The following is a 24520-nucleotide window of genomic DNA, read 5'->3' on the forward strand; positions in this document are numbered from 1 at the left end:
GAGCGTAATGCACGACCGCTACATGCAGATCAACGTCACCGGGACGAGCTCTTTCACGATGCAGGAGAGAAGGGATAAGGAGGAATCGAGAGGGGGACAGGCCGTTACATTTTCAATAATTTCTTACATAACTCGTAACCCCATAGCTGGAACCAGGCTCTATCCAGGACAGCGGAATATTCCTGTGCTTTTCGGTTTCTCTCTGACTTTCCAGAACCTTCATTGATCTTCCCATAGTTGCTACGATCAACGGATCTACTCGAATTTTAAATTGAATTTTATTGTACCATGGACACAAAGTAGATATCCCTTTTTTTCTTCTTCTTCTTCTTCTTCTTCTTCTTCTTCTTTTATGACATAAGGAATTGGAAATTTGCAATTTTTATTAGATACCTGGCAGACGATATTTATAGTATAATCTTTTCCTTTTTTATTCTGAAGTAATAATTCAGGTGTACTTAGAAACTTTTGTGAAATAAATATTCATGAGACGGTTTACAACTTCGGAATAAGGTAATTCAAAATTCTTGTCCCAAGCGGTTAAGAGGTTCGAAATTAATTTTTAGTATCCAGAGGACCTTGGTAAAAGGACGAGGGCAGCTTCACGGTCTAACGCGAAGCAGAAGATCGTCCGATGATTTTATTCATTGCTAATCCGGGCAACCTTGATTTTCGGCACTGGTCACCTTCGTGTCGACGAATACGAATATCAAACGGCCCCCTTATCTCGACGATCTATCTATGGCAGGATTCGTGGTGCCATCATTGGAATCTTCTAAAAATAAATGTACAAATTCATCTTTGCTATTTAACATTATTGAGATAGGAGACACGGTCTTAAACGGCTGGTACCTTTATTCGTTGAGAAAAGATATTTTTGAGAGGTGGACAAATTTAATTACGTTGTCAGGATTCAGATAATGTTAGCTTCGACTGTCAGAAAAGTATGTCACCGAGCCGGCTTCTCTCACTTTCTTCGAATTCACTCTTCTTGCTAGAACAATCCATACCGTCGTTGTTTATTTTATATTTTGTCTTCTTGTATAAATATCAACCAGACTTCCATAGGGAAAATAATAATACAGGGCAGGATTGGGTATTATTTCCAATAATCTTCTGATACAAATTTCAAGGTTCAAGATTTCAAATAATCAAGAATAAGAAATAAATTATTCATTCGTGTAATTAAAATAATAAATAATTCAAAATTCAATTAGTCATTTGAAAATAACAGTGAAATAATTTCCAAATAAAAATGTCTTTAAATTGAACATTATTCTCTTTTTTTTAAATAATTTGGTTTTATTCGATCTATAAATAAATTCTCATTCAAAGAAAAAGTTATTTTTGATCTTTAAATATTTTCATTTTGTTCGAAATATGTATCAGGAGATTACTTGAAATAATGACTCTGATACAGAGGAAATAGGGATTTTCAAAATCTTAATTTCGGCGATATTCATATAAAAATAATTTAAAAACAAAATAATATAATTTTCAGTTATTATATATTATAAAACATTTTAAGGGAATAGTATAAAATTAGCTTATGAAATATAAAATTAAATGAAAATTGGGACTCTCTCCATGCCTCGCCGTCCGAGGGTTAACAAAATATTAACAATTTAAATTTCCCGCGTCAACGTTTAGACGCAAGTAGTGGGGGACTATATATACGAGACCATCTCCTCTACATTGTCATTCTCCACGGAGAAGCCCAAGGGGAAGGGCGAGAACCCGGAACATCGCCATTTCTCCCGAGGGAACCCAATTTGACCGCGAATGTAGGCAAATAGAAACACTGAAATATAAAATACAAAAATGAGCATAAAATGTGTCATATTTCAAGAATAATGAAAATTCTCGATGAAAATAATAGCTCTTGCAAGGTGTAAGGATAAAATCGAAGACATCCGGTATCGTTTCATTATTTAAGCGAAGCGGAGCCTTGATTTTGGTCGAGACGATGGGACCTTCGCGGAGTCTGGCCGGTTCCCGATAACCGTCGAACGGATCGAATCGATCCGTCTCACCTCTCGACCCGCCTCGGCTCGTCGTCGACTCGCTTTTCGCGGACGCGCAGCGGTCTTGAGATTCCGCGAGCCCAAGGCGGTGCTTCGCCGTCTTGGGATCAAGATCGAGGCTCGATCACGAGAAAACAGCGTCGTATTCTGCGAATCTAACCAGCGATTCCCTTGAATCCAACCGCACGAGGGAATCACCTCCGAGCATTTAACCCTTCTAATCTGACCACGTAACCAACTTACAGTAATTCAAATTTAAATTCCCTACTCAAGGGTTAAATGGCGCAACGAAGCCAGTATCGTGACCCAGATCTCCGATATCTATTATACGAAGGTTATTCAATAAATAACCTTTGTGTAAATACGAATGGATAACATAAAATTACTGGAAGCCGACGAAAATGGCACCTGTTCATTTCTTCGCGAAATTTTGAGAACCATCGAAGTCTGCTACCCTTCCTACCTCTTCCTCAGATTATCTCCTTTTGGCTCCGCCAAAATTGAGAACTCAGATTCGGTATATAACCTTAATTGACTACAAGAAACCGAATAAAGTTGGTTTCAGAGCTGGATGTCTTACCGTTTTCGAGATATCGTGGTAAGGTTAGGTTAGATTAGGTTAGGTTCTGTGTATGCGCAGTATGGAATAGCGCATACGTAGTCCCAAAATTGTACAAAAATTTCTTACCACGATATCTCAAAAACGGTAAGACATCCAGCTCTGAAACCACTTTTAATCGTCTTCTGGTAGTCAATTCAGGTTATATACCGAACCTGAGTTCTCAATTTTGTTGGAGCCATTCGGAAACTTATCTTTCCTTTTAATTGGGCCACCAAAACAGAAGTATCGCGAGATGCTTCCACACCGATCTCAGTGTTTACTCGTATTCATCGGTTCGCGTGACTCGAAGTATTTCGATAGATAATAACCGAGGTGCAATTTCATGTCGCGTGCAACTAACAACGTCCACCGATTTCGGGCCATCTTCCTTTTCGTCCGTTCTACAGCCGAAAATCCTCGCGAACGAAACGGGGGCCCACACGCGCAACGGTTAAGCAGAGGGAAGAGTTCCCTCGGTGATCGGTGCTGGATGACGGGCCGGCATCCGTCCGATCGAAAGGGAAATGAAAAATTTCGCGGTGGAAAAGAGGAAAGGAAAAAGGAAAATTCGAGCTTCGATTCGCGGAGAAGAATCGCGGAGAGACGAGAGCTTTCCCGTTATGCGCCTCCTCTCTAAGCTGATTTCGAGCTGGCGGCCTGAGGCCGGTACCGCTAGCTTCCCAGAAATCGAGCCTCGATAATACCTCTCGATACGGATGAAGCAATCTCCTACTGTCGCAGCGGCCAAGAGGGGAAAAAAAAGGTTGTCCCGCGACGAAAAGGGTGGGGGGAAACGAATAAGGGTGGGAGAAGTCGCGCATATAACCAGTACACCACTAGCTTTGCTTCATCTTTTATTCATCGATTCAAACGAATTCGAGGTGTACTCTTCATCGCGTGCTTCCTCATCGTCACCGATAACGCGATGTCCTTCTTCTCTTATCCGAGCTTTCAGGGCTAACTCCTCATTCAGGGATACCTCGACGTTGAGATTCTGCTCTCTCATTTGCCTTTTTTTCTTGCGTTTAGAGTCACTTAGGTATTTCTTCTTTTCTTTTTCTAACGCTTCAATGACAACCGACACGACAGGCGTGATAAAAGGTGTCACTTATGGATGAAGTTATTATTTTTAGTCTTTCCGTGTTTTCAGGGGAAAATTTTAACAAGGTATGTTTGGAAGTTCCTGCCGTTTCGAGGAAACGTCTCGAGCTGTAAAGTGGATCGAGTAATTGCGTCTGACTTGAATTCGATTCTACCGAACTGACCTACTGTGATCGTCGCGTACAACGTTGACGCACGAGCGGAGTATTTTCGCGAGTGTTTTCTCGAAGGTATCGAAAAGATCGACAGACACATTTTTTATTTATCCAGCCAAGAGACGATTCTTTCCGATTTAATTTCACAACCCTCTTCAAATGCTTTGATAGTCCGTCAATTTTAAATGAATGGAAATTAACTCTTGAGCAGCGTGGCCTGGGTCAATCGTGACCCCGAATTTAATCTAAAGTTAAATGTATGATTTTTAAACAAAAGAGAAAGAATAATTTTTAAAGAAACAGTGTAGAATTTAGAAAATGAATTTAAATTACATTAAAACTGGGTCTCTCTCCATGGTCCGCCGTCCGAGGGTTACGCGTTATCGATAAGTAGACAATAGATTTGCAACCTAAACGGTAATTATTTCTTCGACCGTAGTCAATTGCGACGGATTTATAAATATTAAAAATGAAATTTGTTTATAAAGTGAAATTTTCAACCGTTTAATGCAAAGACATTGTAACGAGGTATACACGCGTTTGTTATAATTCAGCTGATCGATTCAGCCGGCTGGCGATTGAATCCGATATCCTCGCCCATTGCAAATCGGTCTAATTTTTAACAGACTCACAGACGCTATAATTTTCCACTGGGCAGATTACGGTGAATCGTTGCACATTTATCGAATCAGCGCATTATCGTTTTCCATTTAAATTCCCGCGATATTGTGGAAAAGTATGAATGAAATATCTTTTCTCTTTGTAAAGTGTTTTTCTGGATAAAGAGAAAGATACAAGCGGGTTCGTCTCTACTATTTATAGCAGGGAACGTCCTGAACGACATTCACAGTTTTTGATCTGAATTCCGTTGTTGCATCACGTGAAAACATCACTGAATGCATTCTCTTTTTCCTCATTTTTCTCTCCGATCGCATACGCACGAAGAGGAGTTGGTCGCACAGGATTGTGTAACCTTCGTCCAGTTTCCTGTAGAAAAAGATTTCCGATTCAAGAGCGATTGATTTTCTCGATCGGAAGTAGCAGAAAATTCTCCGGCCGATAACGTGAAATCCGCGGACGTAAGCAAGGTGTCCGATTCGAGCGTCACAACGAAAGAGAATGAAAGCAAAACTTTCGAAACGTTTTTTTTTATATTACGTTTCACCGGATGGTCGGCGAATGCGTATACGTGTCCGTTCGGGAAATATTTAATTCCGAGACACGGATGAAATCAAAGAATACGATTAGAAAGAAACGGAAGGCGAAAGCTCCACTTTTCCGATCGGGGAAATTCCTTTGTAAAAGGCACTCGATGCCTGGCTCGTAGGTTTTTCTCGCACGAACGGCTCGTTTCGCGTCACCCCGTTCGCCCTTACATGGTCCCGTCGAAAATCCGACAGGAAAAAGAGAGGATATCGTACGAAGCGAGTTGTGTCACCGTGAAAAACGAATGATTTTTCGGCTGCCGGCGCCGCCGCCGTCTCGAAACGGGCTGTCCAGTGTGCAACCGTGGCAAGCGTCCGAAACGATAAACGTCGAGTAGATGGAAATAAGAGCGGAATAAAGCGTGTCTGGATGGGAGGCTGGCGTAGCCGGTCTCACGAGGTGCTCGTTGGACTGGAGGCTCACCACCTTGCTGCCAGAAAACCCGATGGCACCTTAAGCAGAGAAGTCAAGGGCAAGATGCGTCCCTTCGTTGCCCAGTCTGGCTCAGCTTGGGCCCTACTTGGGACCCCACTCTTGGCTTCCTCGTCGTCCAACTCCAACCCCTCCCCTGTCTACACCTCATCTGTGTGTAACACTCCCCGTGCTTCTCCAGCCCCTTCACCATTCCGTATCTCTCCCTCCTTCCACCTTTCCATACCTTCTATCATCCTTCCGTCCGCTCCCTCCACCTTTCCAGCCCTTCTTCTTCTTCTTCAACGGGCTCTCCCGTTCCTCCACACACTGAACCGCGGAGTCGCTTCTCTCGCGTTGGTGCCTTTCTTGAAATTCGTCTCCCTACCAACAGTACAAGCATCACCAGCAACAACACCAACAGCAACAACCGAGCTGGATTCAACAGTAAATAGCAACACCATCCAACGGCCCGTCAACCAGCAACACAACCCGGTTGTGTATACACTTACGACAGAGAACGAACGACAGAGAGCACCACCTCCTCCCTCTTCTGCCCTCGTCACAACACGAATCCATATGTATGGGGTTGAGGCGCACAGGCGACGCAAATGTGCTGACTACATTACGTCCCACTATATAAGATAGCCGACCAACCATCCTATCCCCACAGACCGAGCCAGATCGGCAGACCGTTCACAGACGGACCAACGAACCGATCTACCGACACACTAATACACGACACATCTTTTTCATTCGCGACAGATCGCGACAAGCTAAACACGCTGAAAGTCAATCGAGGGTTTAAAACGCTCGTTCGCGTCGATCGGAATCGTTACAAACGATTTCTTCGATTTCCAAACGCACCGTTCCAGAGAAAGTGATATCGGATTTTCGGCCTTTTTACTTCGACACGCGTCGAGATTCCTGTTGCGAACAGCGCACCGTGAATTTTTCGGGGTAAATCGAAAGTAAATCGTCTTTACACGAGAAAACGCTAAAGGTTTCTTTTCGCGTAAGCCAAAGGTACCGTAGGTCGGGGTACCGCGTTCTCCGTACACGTTAAACAAAACCACAACCGGAGAACTGTGCCGTAAACGTAAGTGAGTGCACCGAGGAGAAACAGCAACGAAGATGATCCCTTTGACAGCCACCACGTGCTTTCTGATCGCCGTCACTTTCCTGGCACTCGCGCTGATCCTGCTGGATTATCTCCGCTCGAAGAAGACGTCGAAGAACGTGATCGTGGACGATGACAGCCACTTGTTGCCGGAACCACCGGGACCGAAACCGTGGCCGATCCTTGGCTCCCTTCACATCCTGGGACGCTATAACGTGCCCTATAAAGCTTTCGGTGACCTGGTTAAGGAATACGACTGCGAGGTGATCAAGCTAAGGATGGGATCTGTGCCCTGTGTGGTCGTAAACGGTTTGGAGAACATCAAAGAGGTGCTGATCACCAAAGGACACCATTTCGATTCCCGGCCGAACTTCGACAGATATCATCTGCTGTTCGGTGGAAACAAGGAGAATTGTAAGCAACTTTCGTTTCTATCCTCTCATCGTCCGCTCGTCGTGCCTCTCTAACGTTAATTCCGAATTAATTAACAACCCGTTTACCATGCAAACTGGTCGCGGTTCGTGTACGTTCGGAGAATCAATCGGGATTACGTAACGCGGCTCGAATCTTGGAGTTTTAATTCAATTCTGCTATTTCGCGACCGGGAAACGGATCGTCCAGATGTACGGGAGTAAGCGCGAAAATTGAATGAATCGACACCTTCTTGACGGTGTTGCTGAAAAACTCGTTCCCCATGCTAACGACCTTGCCAATGGTGCCGCGACACGTGAGCGAACGGGCCCGTTTATTTTTTCGTTCAGAGAACATCGAAACTCGTGCTAAGGTCAACGCCGGAGCGGTACCAAGTGCAACACCGGAAAGGTCACGGTACCACTTTCACGCGTTCCTCGGCAAACAGGATCAAGGCTGATCCACCGGAGGCGTTTCCGATAGCCGACTCGCCGCGATTTTCTTTCTCTCTTTCTCCTCTTCCGTCTGCTACCTCTTCGAACGAGACACGTTCGTCAGGAGAAAATTGTAACATTTTGAAAAACCTTTTTTTTTGCAAATTCTATGCCACCTCTTTCCCACTGTACGAAATAATGCGATCTCTTAAAAATATGATATAACGTTTCGAATGCCAAAGGGTTAAATCGAAAGAGAAGGAGAGCGGAATCGTGTCGTCCTGTAAAAACAGAAGAAACCAGGTCATTTCCTGTTCCGAGCCTGACTGGTCGAACGGTTCGATTTGAAATCGAGCCGCAGGCTGGCGCGCGCGATTCGATGAATCGATTTTCTGCCGAGTACGCGCGGGACGGCTTGTATTTCCGCGTGTGCGATCCGAGAATGAGGTGGAAGGAGAAACGGCGAACGATGGACGAAGATGGGGATCGGACAACGGAAAGGGAGAGGAGAAAGAACGCGCGTCGACGAATTTTTCTTTTTCGCCTGACAACGATATTTCGAAATCGCGTTCGCGTTCTTGCGTCAAGAAATGCCGTTGGAAGGTCAAGTTTAACGCCGTCGATCTTCGCTTCACCTTGACGCCGGAGCATCAATGAAAATCTCTTTCTCGATCGATTTCTTTTCCTCGATTCAACCGTTTTATATTTAAATTCTCGTGCTTCCTCGTTTTCCTCTCGTACATTTCCTGCCCGTCCTTCTTTTTCTTCAACGTCGGTACTGAACGAAAGGATTTTTAACGAATGTTGCAGCTCTGGCGTTCTGCAACTGGTCGGAGGTTCAGAAGACACGAAGAGAAATGGTTCGAGCGTACACGTTCCCCCGAGCCTTCTCCGCTCGTTATAACGAGCTGAACGGTATAATCAACGACGAGATGAAGTTCCTGGTCGACCATCTGGGCTCCCTGTCCAAGAAGGACGTGAACACGAAACCGTTGATCCTCCACTGTTGCGCCAACATTTTCCTCACTTATCTATGCTCAAAGAACTTCCGGTTCGAGCATGCCGGTTTCCGTAACATGGTAGCCAATTTCGATCGGGTCTTCTTCGAGGTGAACCAAGGATACGCGGCCGATTTCCTGCCGTTCCTAATGCCCCTTCATCATCGTAACATGGCGAGGATGGCTCACTGGAGTCACGCGATACGCAAGTTCATCATCGAGAACATAATATCCGAGAAATTGAACAACTGGAACGGCATGGTACCCGAGAACAATTACATGGACTGTCTGATCAATCATGTGAAGACCGACGCTGAGCCGCACATGTCCTGGAACACCACGTTGTTCGTGCTTGAGGACATAATCGGTGGGCACACCGCGATCGGTAATCTCCTGGTCAAGGTGCTCGGGTTCCTCGCGACGCGACCGCGAGTTCAGCAGATCGCGCAACAGGAAATCGACGCTGTCGGGATCACGGGACACTACGTCGGCCTGGAGAACAGAGGATCCTTGCCATACGTCGAGGCGATCATCTTGGAGACCGTTAGAATAATCGCCAGCCCTATCGTGCCGCACGTGGCCAATCAGGATAGCTCCATCGCTGGTAAGTTTCGACGATTTTATCCCCCTTACTTCTTTCTCGCATTCAATTCGTTCGTCGTCTTATCCACGGTATCCCGTCGTCAGGTTACAGAATCAAAAAGGACACGTTCATCTTTCTGAACAACTACGCCCTGAACATGTCGAACGAGCTGTGGACGTCGCCGGAGGAATTCATGCCCGACAGATTCGTGCAGAACGGCAGGCTTTTGAAGCCGGAACACTTCTTGCCGTTCGGCGGTGGTCGAAGGTCGTGCATGGGCTACAAGCTGGTACAGTATCTCAGCTTCTCGATCGTGGCCACGTTGCTGAAGAACTTCACGATAGTGCCGGTGGAGAAGGAGGATTACACGATCCCTATCGGCAATCTGGCCCTGCCCGAGATCACCTTCAAGTTCCGTTTCGAGAGACGGTAGGGCAGCGAACGGCGGCGAAGGTTCGCCAGGAAGATTAAAAGGGCCGACTCGACGAGTCCGGTTGCTTTTCACCGAATGCTGCGAACGAGCTAAGCTCACCGGCGACTTATTGGACGATAAGGTGTTTTTTTTTTTTTTTTTTTTTTTGAATTTAGCCTAAGGATCTTCGCAAACGAACGCGGAGTCGGCTGAACAGAGAGGTTCTCAATGTAATTAGCAAGGAAGAAAATGAAAAAAAGAAAAAAATCAAGCTTTACAGAAGGTCGAATGCCACGGTGCTACTATCAGGATTCGACGCTTCCATGGCAACGAGAGCTTTACTGACATTACTAGACGCTTAAGCTAGCTAATTTGTTGATCGTCCGTCGATCCGTGACGACTACTCTCCCCTTTCCTCGAGAACACCCCCCCTAAACCCGGTCGAAGACGATCAGCCGCGTAATCAGGAGAGAAAACTTGGACTGAATCGAAGAGGACTGACCCTATGGTTGATGCTGCAAGAGAGCACTACTGTTGCTTTAGCTGAACACTTTTATTAGGTAAATCGAGTCTTGCCGTTCATCTTCTTCAGCGACTTCCTTGAGTAGAAGGTACGTAGAGTAAAACAGATAACGCGTCGCTTTATCGAATGATCGTCGGTTTCTGACAGTTGCATTTGTACCGGGAATTAAATCAGGTTCGTTAGGTACAGTTTTACCAGTGTAAATTCAGCATAAGAAAGGTTAGTTTTCAAGAAACGATCGAGGTGATACAGATACGATCGATAATTTCTTCGAAATTGATCCCAGGGTCGATCGACGCGATTTTTCTCGTTTCGATAATTTTTGCTTGTTGACGACTCGCAATCGATCGATTTCGAGGAATCGAGCACGGTGATTCACGGTTCCTATCCAGATCCAGGGATCGGAAATCGCCGAGTCCCACGAATTTTCTGTTGATCCCGACGATCACGTACCGACCGTCATCCGATAATGTTCTCGTTCGAAAGACGAGACGCGAGAACGTGACCGGCAAGAAAATACGGGACGAGACGAGACGAGACGAGACGATTTTCGTTCGTGTTTCGATCGGTTGTTCGATCGCGGGAAAAAGAGAGAAAAATTTGACGACATTTTGGAGAACGAAACGCCTCGCTAAACGTTTCTTTCGCGACCGGCTAAAAATATGTACGTTGCTTTCGACATGCATCGTTTGCGGTATTCCCAATACTCGACCAATATCGGCGTCGATATTGATCCAATATTTTTTCCTTTTCCCGCCAATCCTCGCGATCTTGGAATCGGCAATTTTTAGTATTATATTAAGTTCGAAGGGCACCGATTCCAATTCGGCGAAAGGCGGCGCGTATTTATTGTCGGAATCGTGATCGGTCGAGTTTGATTTAAAATATTCGTAGGAATCTTGACGCTTTTCTTTTTTTTTAACCCTTGAACGGTGAAGCCTGGATCCATATAAATATTATAAATGTATAATTTCGAAAGGAAAGAATAATTTTTAGAGGAACAGTGTAAAAAAAAGACGAAGATCGGGGCTCTCTCCATGATCCGCCGTCCAAGGGTTAAGCAAACACCAAAGCTATTAACGCGTTGAATATTCAAAAGTATATTAAATCGCATGAATATTAGTCGCAGAAAATGTTAAATTAAATGTGTATTTTAAATAATTATAGTGTGGCCGCACTATACACGGACTTTTTTCACTGCGACATTTTTAACGCGTTAAGAATCTTATCGTATCGACTCGTCACGATTCCGCGCACTTGTTTATTCCGTGTTTTCAACGGAACGTTAGCGATGAAATTTCTTTTTTTCCAATGTTGGATCAATATTTTGACCCAGAGGATAATATTCGATCGTTTGGTTGATTGAAAGTGTTTACGAGAACGTCGCACCGAAGCGTACAACGTATTAATTTGTTAATCTCGTTTCTCGACGCAATCCTCGACACGTTCCTTTCTTTCTCCTCTCCTTTGATTTCTTTGTTTTCTTTTTCTATTGTTCCTTCACTATCTGTTTCTTCTTCTTTCGTTATTCTATCCCCTAGATCCTTTCGAACGATCCACCTCGCCATCGTCGTAGCAGAGGAGAATTGTAATTAAACGAAAAAGAGAAAAAAAAGAAATGAATTGTTCACGGTGGCGTTAAGTGGCTCGTCTTTATAAGGGATGGGAAATGGTAGAGAACGAACGAGTTCGAGTTAAGACGAGAAAATCAATTATTATACTTGTAATATCAATTATTACACGACTGAATGACTTTTCTCAAAGAGAGAAGTTTATTTCTCGCGGGACAACCTCGCGGTTAATAATTTATTTCTGCTATCGAGCATCGATTCTTATTATTATTATGTTATTATTATTATTAGTATATTAATATTATTATTCTATTATTATTATCGCTTGCTATTATTATCGTCATTATTATACGTAGCTAGAGATGTCATCCTATCCCTTTTTATCATCACATTCTCCATCCTTCGTTTCGTGCTTCTTACATCCGTATGTTATTTTGTGTTTGTTATTTAATTATCCTGATTGTTACGACATTTGTTAATTTATTATTTAAGATTTTAATAATAAAAGCGAACAGTGAAATTTTCATTTCGATCCTTTATTTTATTTTTCTCACCCCCCTTTCAGCTGATACGAATCTTAATTATCGATTAATAATTGTTCGCGAACGCACGAATCGCGTGCTAATGATTTTGATTACCGAGCAATAAACACGTGATTTAACGCCAGAATATTTCGCGAAACGTGCAGAAAAAGGTAGAATAATTTGAAAAGATTTTGATATTTTGCCGAGTAAGAAATTAGAGACCTTGAAAAAGTTTTGTCGTGACGTCAATAAAGAGAGTTCGAAATGATCGGTTCAAATTTCAAAAGTAGAATTTCTTAGCAAGGATTCGTTTGAAAATTCTTACGATCGATATCGTTCAAGTAATAACAAAGGAGGATGACAATCACTCGTGTCATTTCTTATCGTACGCTCGACCTGTTATCAAATTGACTTTGTTGTCACAGCACCAATCTATGTGGACACAGACGTGCAAATAACTGCATAAATATCCCGATGCAAAGCTAAACAATTATTTACCAATTGAATTAGACGATATTTTCCTCAATTAGGTTAATAATTTATTTATAAATAATTACACTTAAATTGGAATAACGTCTACAAAGAATGGTGTTTAACAATTACGATATTCGTTAATAATATAAAAACATTGTCAAGTATAGTTGCAATTCTTATCTTAACGTAAATTAGTAGATTATTCTTAAAATGTACTATACAAAAAGTAAATGAACACAAACGGCAGGTATTTGTTGCACAACTCGGTATCTTTACTTTTTCATTCATTTTAGACTAGTTTATACTCAAGTTCGAAATTGAATAGTACCACTTCTAACATCAGTTTCTTTTGTTTTCAGGTGCGCTCAACATTCACTGGGAGAAAAGAGTATTTTCACATTTCCACTGGAATCCAAGCAACGTCTCAATAGGTAAATTTTCATATCCTCCAATCTGCATACCACTACTTTTAAGACTACTTTCAAACGGAGGATTACAAATTGGAAAATTCGGAGCAACAATTGAAACCTTCAAAAGCGTAAGTTTAATTATTGAAAAAAGAAAAGTTTTTCATTTTCTGTATTCTAAAGTCTGTCTCGGAGGATTAATCAAAACATCGTTAATTTCCATTAACCCTCGGACGGCGAACCACGGAGAGAGCCCCAAGACGGCGGACCATGGGGAGAGCCACAATTTTAATTCAATTTCGTATTTCATATTATTTTACACAATTATTCTTCCAATATATTAAATTCTTTCTTCTAAAAATGATACATTTAACTTTAGCTTGATATCCTCCTATATAACTTTGGATCACATCGACCCAGGCTCCGTTGTTCAAGGGTTAATATCAATAAGGGACCAAGAACACTGTTACGCAGCCGCCGACACGTCTTTAAGGTCCATCATTCTCTCTTTCTCCAGGCGATCGGCGGCTTTGCCGTTTTTTGAAAACATTTCCACGATCTCGGTCAGCGTTTTGCCCTTAGTCTCGGGTAGGAAGAAGAAAACGAACAGGGTACCAAAGAACGAGAGTACCGTGAAGAACATGAACACACCGTATCTGCCTAACGCGACCTCCATGTCCGGGTAAGTCTTCACGGTGATCGAGCTGAAGATGTATGCGATGCAACTGGTGAGTCCCGTCAGTACTTCTTTCACCTTGGTGGGGTAAACTTCGCCCACCATGGCGAACGGTATCACCAGGAAGCCTAAGGTGCTCGAGAAGATGTACATAAGCACGCATATTACAGGAACGAAACCACCGTCCCTTATGGTGTAACCTCTGTCTTCGATCAGCAAATAAATGGACAGCACACCCATGAAGATGGTCATTCCAGCACCGGAAACGATCGACGGGATTCTTCTACCGAATCGTCCCGACAGACAGGCCACCAGTACACTTCCAACGAGCCTGGTGAAACCTATCAAAACTGCTCCTAGATACGGGTCTATGGTGATACCAGCGTTTTCTATGATGTCAACCGCGTAATATACCACCACGAATATGCCGGAGAATTGTTGGAAGAAGAAGTATGCCAGCATGATGGCGAACGGGTGCATGGCGTTTCTTTTCAACAGATGCTTCAAGAGATTCTGTTTCTTCTTTTGCGGACGTTGAGTCAGCTGATCGTACACGTGAGCCGGGGGTGACGCGTCCTTTGGGATGCCGTGAAACTTTTTCAACACCTGTAACGCCTCGTCTAGACGACCTCTGTCTCGCAACCAGATCGGGGTTTCTGGGACGATGGCCAAGGTTAACGTGGCCGAGACAAGCGGGAAGAGGGCGCACATCAGAGCCACCATTCGCCAGTCGTCCTTTAGAAACGAAAGATCAACTTTTCGTATGCGTTTATCTGAAATGCAACATGTCTCTCTTACCTTGAACACGTAACCGAAAATGTAAACGATCAGTACACCGATCGCTATTGATACGCTGGTCCACGTGACCATTGTTGCTCGCCACTTCGGTGAGGCCACTTCTGCGCTGTAAATTGTGGCAGGTACCGAAGCCGAGCCGGTCGCGATTCCGGAAATTATTCTGCCAACGAGGATTTGTTTATACGTTCCAGCCATGTAGATGACGATCCAGCCGAGGATGGAGACGACGGATGTTATCAACAGGCTCACCTTTCTTCCGCATCTCATGGTGTAACCGGAGAGGATGCAACCGAGTGGGATACCCAGCGCCGTGGCGGTAGCTGTGGATTAATCACGATTCAATTTTAAGGTAATCCCAATGAATTCTTCTATTTTTTAATTAATCGTTTTACCTATCCAATTCGCTTGGGTTTTATCAATTTGTACGTCGCTGGTCTTGGACATCAACGGTCCCAGTGCAACCGCGCTGTAACCGAATGCCATCGAAGGACCCAAAACCGAGGAATTCGCGCACAAAGCCATGATTATCTAAAACAATATTATTCTGTAAATATTTCTACGTAATAAATTTTATTCAGACAGGTTATTTGCAATCGAGAGATAAAGATTTCGCATCGATGTTGGTTGTTCGTCATCGTAAAATGTGTCACAGTGATTGCAGCAATCGCCTTATCAATAAACCTCTGTCTCTGATTGATGTATAATTGAATTTTAGACTCGACCATTTTTCTGGTATGCACGTGCAGGTTAACATTGAAAAATTTCCATGTTACATAAAGTTTCGTGTCTCGTTCATCGGTGACTGCGATTAGTCGTCTTTATATTTGTAATTATCCTGATTATAAATTCAAATTAGATTGCGAGGGAACGGCTTACATCGACGTTGAAAGATTAATCAAACTCGGTGACGGAGTAGTTACGAAAAATAAACTGATAAGCATAAAATTATTATAATAATTACCGAAGAATAACAGAACCCAGTGGCGTTATCATTTTCACGACAGAAAGCGGTTAACTGTTAATGAGTAATAAGAGAATCGCGTGACCAGTGGCACTGTTCAATTTTATTTAGAAAAATTATTCCGAACACATTTTTTAACCTTCTCTGATTTTATCTTATCCATAAAGGATCAAGGATTTGTAAGTCCCTCGGATTCATGAATAAAAAGCGAATAAGTACCAGAGGATAGAACATCGAAATCGACTAAAAGCGATTCGTTTGGGGAGATTCTTTTTTTCTTTTTTCTTTTTCTTTTTTTTTTTTTTTTCAAACCACCCTGTTCTTATGTGACCAATATCGAAACCGGTTTGGATCGAAGGTTTGGAAGACGAGCAATACGCTCAGGTAATAATTAAATTAAGCCTTGAAGTGTCGCCACACGAGGTTTACGTAAAGCTACGTTAAACGTTCGATAATATCACGGTATTTCAAGTTACGCAAATCTTTCTAATAAGCTTGTGTCTACCCACATTTATAATTTACCGTATTTTGTCTGCACGATGCGATACTGACTGCTGGTTACATAGACGAAGGGGTCGTGTAAGGGAATCTCTTAAATTGTATTTGTTTAAAAATAGACTAATGATTTTTTAACACTTTAACTTTTCTTTTTTCTAATTATCAGTTTGTTTATTTAATGCAATCAGCTGTTCGATTTTTTATCAACTAATGGTAGCGAACGTGTAATGGAACTTTATCAGCGTTCCATTAAACTAATGCACCGATCAATATCGAACACCAGCGAAAGCTGTCGATCAACAGTGCTTTCTTTTTTTTCGCGTTCTTTTATGTGTCATTCGGAGTTTATTTCCATGGAATGAAAATTAATATACGAGGCTGATTGTTGAGAGAAAAAAAAAATGGAAAAAGTTCAATTACGTCCGACTGAGGCATCCCATGTAATTTATTATGTAGATAAGAGGCCAACGATTGGAATTCTTTACGTAAGCCGATACAGCTTGATCCTCTTTCTTGTCTCTCCGTGTTTCTCGTCAAACGACACTTGTGCTCGTAACACGATCTTAGAAAAGGTCTTGAACAGTCTAACTCTAGCTTTTTCAGATGTTTTATTTCTCTAACAATCAGATTTATTGTGTTCTTTGGAAGGCTTGAAAATATTTTATTTTCAACTCTCAATGCTCCCCTGTACCAATTTTATTTTCTAGTGGATTATTACTCTTTTGACACTTGCGCCATTTACCATTTTACTATTTTTCAATTTTTTCATTTCACTACTCGACCATCTCTCATTTCTCACCCTTATCCCACCCCCCCACATTTCCCATTTCCCATTTTCTCATTACCCATTTTACTATTTTGCCATTTTCTCATTTCCCATTTCACTATTCTATCATTTTCCCATTTCCCATTTTACTATTTTACCATTTTACTGCGAACAGAAATATCTAGGCAACTGACAATGAAAATTGGAGATAACAGTATGAAGTCTGATTAACTTAATCCCTTTTTCTGCATTTGACATTGATAGTGAACTATTTCTCACTAGATTTAATTGACTCTTAAATCTTTGAGGAATCACTTTCAGTGCAATGTAAAAAGCAGATAACGATGAGGGATTAATGTTCTCATAGAACTCGTACACTTATCTGGTCTGTTTAAAAATAATGTTATCAAACTTCTTTGCTTTGATTACGAATTAATGTCAATGGTAATAATATGTCTTAACGAAACGTGGACTCTATTCACCTGTTGAAATATTTTCTTCGAAATATTTTTACAACTCAGTCTGGGTGTACATTTGATAAACTTATAACTCTTAATAAATATCTTTCCAAATCCACGATGCTCGAATAACAGATTTTTCTTTGAAACGACGCGTTTAATTACTATTGTAGGAAATGCAAATTTTTATTGTAATTACCACTTCATTTTGTCTCCAGCAAGAAAATGAACAGAATGGCAGCTGAGGATTTTACAGTTATAAATTGACTATTCTATTTTCGTTTGGTCGTTGTATTCCTTTTCAGACCTAGACTCGTTAATTACAAAATAATTATCTACCTGTCAATTATCTTCTCAAGCGTTTTAATCTTCACCTTTCAGCCATAAAATTGCTTCTATTCTTCACGATTATTTACAAAGTCGTATTCAGACCTGATTCTATTTTGTACCGTGTTTGTGCTAATTCTGTTGCTCAAGTTTCATGAAAGCATACATGATTTATAATACCCGATAAATCTGTATGCAAAACAACGTACGCACACGATGGCTCAGAATCATTCGCGACTTCTTAGAATTCAAATCTGAAATGTCTCGTCAAATAAAAATTCTTAATAACATTATTTTACCTGGTACATAACTCCTTTTTTCTCCCTTCTTTTCTCTTCCTCGATATCCGGTTCCATCTAAAGAAGAAGAAGAAAAAAAAATCAATTTTTGTTTATCGATGATCGAAAGACATTTCTTTTTCGAGTTACTTTATCACTTTTTCAAGACTGTACATAAATTTACGTAATGAAATTACGATGATCGTTCGACCTTCGTTTGTTTGTTTTTCGGAGGAACGTTTGAAATTGCTGAGTGGCGATTGAAAAAGTGCGATAATAAAGTTTCGTGATAATTTCACAATAACACGGTCAACTAATAACACGTGACTCGAGACAACGGCAGTTTGACAAAATTGCTGTTGAATTGGACACGTGTTGCGAAATATGGAAATCACCTGTGGAAGGTGAGCATTGAAAATGACAGCGCAATAAACTGCACTGATAATTATCTTTATCGACGTAATTTTAAACTACGAGGAAATAGGAACTGATAAAAATTCATTTACTCCTTAACACACCTAGACTAGGAAAATTTATTGATAAAAAATTACCTTGGCCTCCAAATCCACGTGCCCGTTCGAATTATTTATTCCATTCACGATACTCATTTTAATTGTTTCTAATTACAATTTCTAATTACACGACTCGATCTACTTATTTTTGCACTCGCATCTAAAGTTGATTTGATTTTCTTCTTTTTTTATATTTCAATATCAATTCGGCTATGTCTCTTATTTTTCACCAAAATTCGATCGATTTATAAAGCACTCTGGTGTTTCTTCCTTTATTCAAGTTCCCAGGATCCCATAATTTCCCATATACCTAAAAAGAAGCTCATCAGCCAAACGTCCCCGAAGAAAACCAGTAAGATCTTTTTCAGGAGCAAGCAATTAACCTTTCTCCAATCAAAGAAGCCCTTATTCTCGCGTTCCTCTGCCTCCCATAAATTCATTTCAATTGGAAATTCAAAGTGAAAATTTTCAGTAAAAAATTTTCACTCATCCTCTTTCTGGTATTTTGATATTAGCCTTTTCCTGCTGTTCTTCTTCGAATCTTCTGTAAGCTTCCAGCATCCAGAAGAAAACAATTTTCAATTTTCCCACCTTTCTTCAGAAACTCTTTGTCCAATTTACACTATAAAGCCAAGTCGTAGGTATCGAAACCGTGGTACACGTATAGTAGGCTGTTTCGCAAGCAAAGTCATCTGTAAAACGATCTTTCGAAGGTTTACAATAAACGACACTGGATCGTAGCCGACGCAATAGTCACTCGTAGAATGCAAAAGTCTGATTTTATCCTAGGTCGAAGACGTACGGTTTCTTCGTTCACGATCGTTGAGGACCATTCACATCCGCGGCCGCGTCGCGATATTCCGCTTCTGTCGGCACGCGATCGCGCGGAATCGTATATGAGGCCGGTGAATTCCTCGAGATAAAGGAACCGATTGCGTAAGACGATCTTCTGTTCGTTCGAACCTCGCGGGTAGCTGCGTGGGAAATTGAGACCAGCTGATCGAACGAGCTGAGGTATCTTCTCTCGATTTCTAATATCGATTTTCCTTTCTCTTAAATGATATGTCGTCAACTTTCGACGAATCATCTTGACATTTCTTGACGACAAAATGTATCGATACCAATAATCCTTCCGATAAGTAAAGGATTTGTTTAATCGATAAATGAATGAATGAACATTGCAAGAGAAATAAATGGTTGGAGACGGGTTTGGGAAAATTGTCCTTATTTTTGAAAATTGCTTTCTGCCATTTGACAATTATGTTAATTGATGCCTATCTGGTATGTTTTGACCATTTTATAAACAACTTTGTAGATAAAATAATGATACTCATTATTGATTTTATCGCAACGAAATGAAATTGAGGGCAGTCGTATCTGATTAACAGATACTAATCGTTCAACAGCGAAGCGTAAGCCAATTGTGTCCCAAATTTACAAAACATATAAAAATATATCCACTGGTAGAATAATTTTTAAGAGAACAGTGTAAAATTCAAGAGACGAAAATAATATGAAATTGGGGCTCTCTCCATGGTCCGTCGTCTGTGGGTTAACAGAAAGAGAAATAAACAAAGTTGTGCCAGAGGAAAGATTAATAACTAAATATCATTATCCGCTCTGTTATAAGCGACAAAAATAAAATGCAATCGCAACGAAGTATTAGGAAGACATTATCTGTAAATACAATGAAGCGGAAGTAGCAATAGCAGATTTTCTTTCGTTTAATCGAACAGACCTTGGATCGCTGTTGCAGATTCCAGCTGATCGTCGGTGTATCTTCACGGATCAAGAGGCCAGTCTGTGACACATTAAATTAAACCGGATTAAGATGATCGATACATTAATCATCCCTTAAATCATCTCTTTTCTTAGTCGCATCTGCGTTAGGGGATTACATCTTTTTTCGACGATGACACGTCGAACTTCCTACATGATTCACACAGTTGAACATTCATTGTCTCGTCTTCTGAAACACATTCTTCCATAGTAAGACAGTTGAAGTTACACAAGTGGCAATGAACTTAAACGAAGCTAAGGGAATCGACAGAAACATCCAGCTCAATTAAAGTTAATTGCGACGTTAAACAAATAAGCCAAGAGAAGGAACAACGTATAAATTGGTTCATTTTCTTCGCGATAATCGTCTCGAACCGTTTGCCTGGATGTTTTATTTCATTTATTTTAATCTTTATCATTTCAGTCTCTGCTAGTTCAATAAATTTTGTCGGTAAAGGAAAGGGTGGTATTATGGAGCTCTCCTGGCAATTTGGCCTCTTCGGTGATTCTTCAATTGTTTTTCTTTTACTCTTATCTTTTATTAGAGATAATCTTATCAGTTTATTTATTTAAAAAAAAGTTCAAGTAGTTTATTTTATGAATCAGATTTCATGAAGGAATAAAACTGGTGGGCCATGTTACCACCCCCTCCTCTATTTTCTAAATGCAAGCTGAACTTCATTAAGCATATCCCTCATTAAACATTGCAACAAGCAGATTAATAAGGCAAGATTCTTCATCAGTGCCCTACCTACTAACAACTCTTACATCTTCTGGACCAACCGAACGTCCGATCCGAGTTTGCTGATCGTCGACGTTAGACACTGATCGTCGTTTCTCTTCTCCCTTTTTTATTTTTACCTAATGTTTCGTGTCAATAGATGTAAAAGGTATGCTGACGAGGCAGAGAGGAAGATCGACGTCGCCGAACACTGACCTCCCTCTACTACTCGGCTGTGTCCTTGGCCTTGAAACCAGAACGTGTTTCGGGAGATGAAATCCAACCAGCAGCACAGGTGGAACGATAATTGCTTGGCCGTCATAGCGAACGTAAGCCTTGCCTTTACTTTCGCTCCATTACGGAATCGGAGAACGCCCGAGTGAAGAGCAATCCTGCGCGTTAGGTAAGCTGAAACATTCTTTCCTTCTTTTGCCATAATCGCTCGAATGAAATTACCTAGGTAAAAGTGAGGAATTTCTTTATCTTCCTTCCGTCAATTTTCAAAAATTCTTCTTTCTTCGTTAAAAAGATAGTCTTTAAAAGGTCTCTACTTAAGTAGGCATATAAAAACTTTGTAGGGTGAGTGGTGGTTCAGCTTATGGTACAACTTCAACCCCCACGATTGGTAATAATTAAATATAGTCTGGAAATTAAAATTGTTTCTTCTCAATTTTTAAATTTTATTCGACCTGTGAACCATAAAATACTATAATCTTGTATGAATAGACAAGTGAACTAATTGAAGCGCATTTAGTAGACAAATTTAATTGCATTTAAAATATTTTTAATAATCGAAGATTTTATCAGAGATGAACAATATAGAGGGTTCAATATATTTGTTCTCTGATCAAGATATATTATTAATGCCTTTTTTTTAATAAATATGAATTCGTTTAAACAAATGCATAACATAGCTATGAAACTAACTAAAAAATACTGACTTTAAGTATATACGAGAAGAAACAACTTTTCTTCATCAATTAATAGTGGTCATTTACAGTATTACTGATGGTGTGCAGACGATAATTATATTTTAATTGCAAAATTAAGTTGCCTGAAAGAGTAGTTTCAAATTCTACCATTACACCATCTGTTCAAAAACGCCGGAAACTATTCGATAACTTACCGATTGATTATGCAAAATAAGGAGAACTGGTGGCGCTACCTGTTAAAAGGTGGTAGTAGCAGTTTACTGAGTTATCGATCGAACGCCCGGCAGTCGGTAAGTTACCAGCGCCATTTGTTGAACAAAAATAATAAAAGTTACTGTGCACCGATGACACCGTCCAGCACCGACGACTTCAGTTATTAACTATTTTATCCTTCTTTATGGGCCGAGATCCACGCTTCCTAATTATCTATTATTTTATTTCTTTTTATGGGCCTCACGGGGATCACCCTTCCCAGTTACTTATTATCCTATTTCTCTTTATGGACCAAGGCTTCCCTTCGCACTTATTCATTTTTTCATTCCTTTCATGGGCCTTGAGAAGATTACATCTTTGCATCAGTTACGTCTCTGCATCCCTTACATCTCTGCAACCCTAACATTCCTGATTTCTTTATATCCCTGCAACTCTTACATCACTGCACTCCTTACATCATTGCATCACTTACATCTCTGCATTCCTCACATCCCTGCATCCCTCATATTCCTGCATTCCTTATATCACTGCATACTCCCGCATTCCTTACATCTCTGCAACCGTTGCATCTCTTACATCACTGCATCTCTTATATTCCTGTACGAGTGAGTGAAATATCGAGCAAAATTTAGTTTTAATTTTTATCAGCAGAGGACGATGATTCGACGTCGAAAATTTAGTTCAAATTTTTGTCGCAAGAGGGCCAAAATTCTTGCAAAATTTAGTTTCTTTTTCAACCGCCAGATGGCGCTGATTCGACGTCGAAAATTTAGTTCAAATTTTTGCCGCTAGAGGGCCAAAATTCTGGCAAAATTTAGTTTCTTTTTCAACCGCCAGATGGCGCTGATTCGACGTCGAAAATTTAGTTCAAATTTTTGCCGCAAGAGGGCCAAAATTCTTGCAAAATTTAGTTTCCTTTTCAACCACCAGATGGCGCTTGTTCAACGTCGAAAATTTAATTCAAATTTTTGCCGCTAGAGGGCCAAAATTTTGGCAAAATTTAGTTTCTTTTTCAACCTCCAGATGGCGCTGATTCGACGTCGAAAATTTAGTTCAAATTTTTGCCGCAAGAGGGCCAAAATTCTTGCAAAATTTAGTTTCCTTTTCAACCACCAGATGGCGCTTGTTCAACGTCGAAAATTTAATTCAAATTTTTGCCGCTAGAGGGCCAAAATTCTGGCAAAATTTAGTTTCTTTTTCAACCGCCAGATGGAGCTGATTCGACGTCGAAAATTTAGTTCAAAGTTTTGCCGCCAGAGGACCAGAACTTCTGCAAAATTTAGTTCCTTTTTTTACCGCCAGGGAGCGCTATGATGGAATGTCGGGGTTGCAGAGATGGAAGGGTTGCCAGGATGTAAGGGATGTAGGGATGAAAGGGATACAGGGCTGTAGATGAGGCGGAGATGTAAGACATGCAGAGATATAAGGGATGCATAGATGACCCAGATGGGGGGGATAAAATAAGAGAGAAAAGGCATGGTCTGCCGAGGCCCACGAGAGTGATAAAATTATAAATTTCATCCCGCTTATCAAAATAAGTAAAGTAAATTAAATGACCTCAGTAAATAAATTAAAGGGGAATGTATGTTTGACAGGTAGATCTGCACCCCTCGGCGGTCGCTGTAAGAGTGACTAGTTTTTATCTCACTCTAGGTCGAACTGTTTCCCCTCTGCCGGGACCGGCCACGTTTACTGGAATGTTTTTTTTTTTTAACGTGGGGAAATCTTGCATAAGACCCCCCACCATCCCCTGGGGGAGGGTGGCGGAGGAATGTCAGATTCTTACTGACTAAAACCCCACGGCGACCAGCACTGGCGCTAAAGAAGGGATAATTAGTATCTGAATAATAAGTCTCTACTTACTGCTCCCGTCGTTCCACCAGCACATGAGAACTCATTATTCTTTTTATTATACATTATACGAAACGATGTTTAAGTAATAAAAAAAAAAGATAATGTTCAATTAAAGGAAACAAAATGAAGAAACGTTTAATATCGGTTACAATTATTTATTTCCATTGTCCTCTTTGGCTCCAATACATATAATACTTGATATATAATGATTCAGTAATGTTCATTAAATACGAAGTACGAAACCTATCTACTCTAAATTCGTCTACAATCGGTACCTTTTTTTTTTCTTTTATTCGTCATACAATATCGTCAATACAAATGAAACGTTCGGTAATAAATTATTAGGTAGGTAAGCGTTATTTATTATTTTTTTTTTTGTTTTGTTTCAATCATCTCTCACACACGTTCACTCCTTCTCTCAATCGTGCTAATAATTACATAGAATCGCACGAAGCGTAGAACCGAACCTTCTATCGGATCAAAAAACGAACCATTTCGAAGAAAGTTCACAACAGAAATCTCGCGGTTGTCCAATCGATCGCCTTCGTTCTTATAAAATGATCGTTAACGAGGAAACGTTTCAAGTATCGATGGGAAGACCGTATGAACTACGAGAAGGCGTTCATCAAACACGAACGAACGAATTTTCTCTGTGTACTTATGTGTGTGTGAAAAAATCATCGAATGATTTTTCATCGAGCGGTCACGGTGAAAAGAAACGACACGTTTTTGTATTTAATGAATTTTAACCCCGCATTGTGCTACGGCCATTTTTTCTTTTGTTTTTGTTAT

The 24520-nt window shown here is 40.9% G+C and overlaps 2 protein-coding genes and 1 long non-coding RNA gene across 5 annotated transcripts; 2 read left to right on the plus strand and 1 right to left on the minus strand.

The window, feature by feature from the left end:
• The first annotated feature begins 6125 nt into the window (after positions 1–6125).
• LOC114874356 (cytochrome P450 307a1-like) lies at positions 6126–10911 on the plus strand. Its single transcript, XM_029183555.2, has 3 exons — positions 6126–7032; positions 8274–9065; positions 9149–10911. Exons 1-3 carry the CDS (start codon positions 6633–6635, stop codon positions 9475–9477), a joined length of 1521 nt encoding a protein of 506 aa, XP_029039388.1. The 5' UTR covers positions 6126–6632; the 3' UTR covers positions 9478–10911.
• A 2346-nt stretch (positions 10912–13257) lies between these two features.
• Positions 13258–19125, minus strand: LOC114874357 (facilitated trehalose transporter Tret1-2 homolog). The gene is made up of 6 exons (XM_029183556.2): positions 18613–19125; positions 18269–18539; positions 17739–17795; positions 14822–14957; positions 14430–14749; positions 13258–14366 (listed from the first exon to the last, which is right to left on the minus strand). Exons 2-6 carry the CDS (start codon positions 18323–18325, stop codon positions 13422–13424), a joined length of 1515 nt encoding a protein of 504 aa, XP_029039389.1. The 5' UTR covers positions 18326–18539; positions 18613–19125; the 3' UTR covers positions 13258–13421.
• On the plus strand, positions 14692–23837 carry LOC114874359. 3 transcript variants are annotated; one of them, XR_006829768.1, is made up of 4 exons: positions 14692–14778; positions 20890–21132; positions 21308–21951; positions 23470–23837. It is a non-coding gene; the product is annotated as an uncharacterized LOC114874359 (long non-coding RNA). The 3 variants fall into 3 exon arrangements; XR_003789094.2 differs by having other exon boundaries at positions 21730–21951; XR_006829767.1 differs by having other exon boundaries at positions 20890–21951.
• Positions 23838–24520: the final 683 nt, after the last annotated feature.

The sequence above is a fragment of the Osmia bicornis genome, chromosome 10, assembly GCF_907164935.1.
Source record: "Osmia bicornis bicornis chromosome 10, iOsmBic2.1, whole genome shotgun sequence".
Lineage (NCBI taxonomy): Eukaryota > Metazoa > Arthropoda > Insecta > Hymenoptera > Megachilidae > Osmia > Osmia bicornis.

What these genes read in the sequence shown, in the direction of transcription:
- LOC114874356 (XM_029183555.2), top strand. Translation starts at nt 6,633, where the DNA reads ATGATCCCTTTGACAGCCACCACGTGCTTTCTGATCGCCGTCACTTTC. An exon ending in CGGTGGAAACAAGGAGAATT is followed by an intron (nt 7,033 to 8,273) that starts GTAAGCAACTTT and finishes CGAATGTTGCAG; the next exon opens with CTCTGGCGTTCTGCAACTGG. An exon ending in TCAGGATAGCTCCATCGCTG is followed by an intron (nt 9,066 to 9,148) that starts GTAAGTTTCGAC and finishes TCCCGTCGTCAG; the next exon opens with GTTACAGAATCAAAAAGGAC.
- LOC114874357 (XM_029183556.2), bottom strand. Translation starts at nt 18,325, where the DNA reads ATGAGTATCGTGAATGGAATAAATAATTCGAACGGGCACGTGGATTTG. An exon ending in ACGTGGATTTGGAGGCCAAG is followed by an intron (nt 17,796 to 18,268) that starts GTAATTTTTTAT and finishes CTTCTTCTTTAG; the next exon opens with ATGGAACCGGATATCGAGGA. An exon ending in AAAAAGGAGTTATGTACCAG is followed by an intron (nt 14,958 to 17,738) that starts GTAAAATAATGT and finishes ATATTGTTTTAG; the next exon opens with ATAATCATGGCTTTGTGCGC.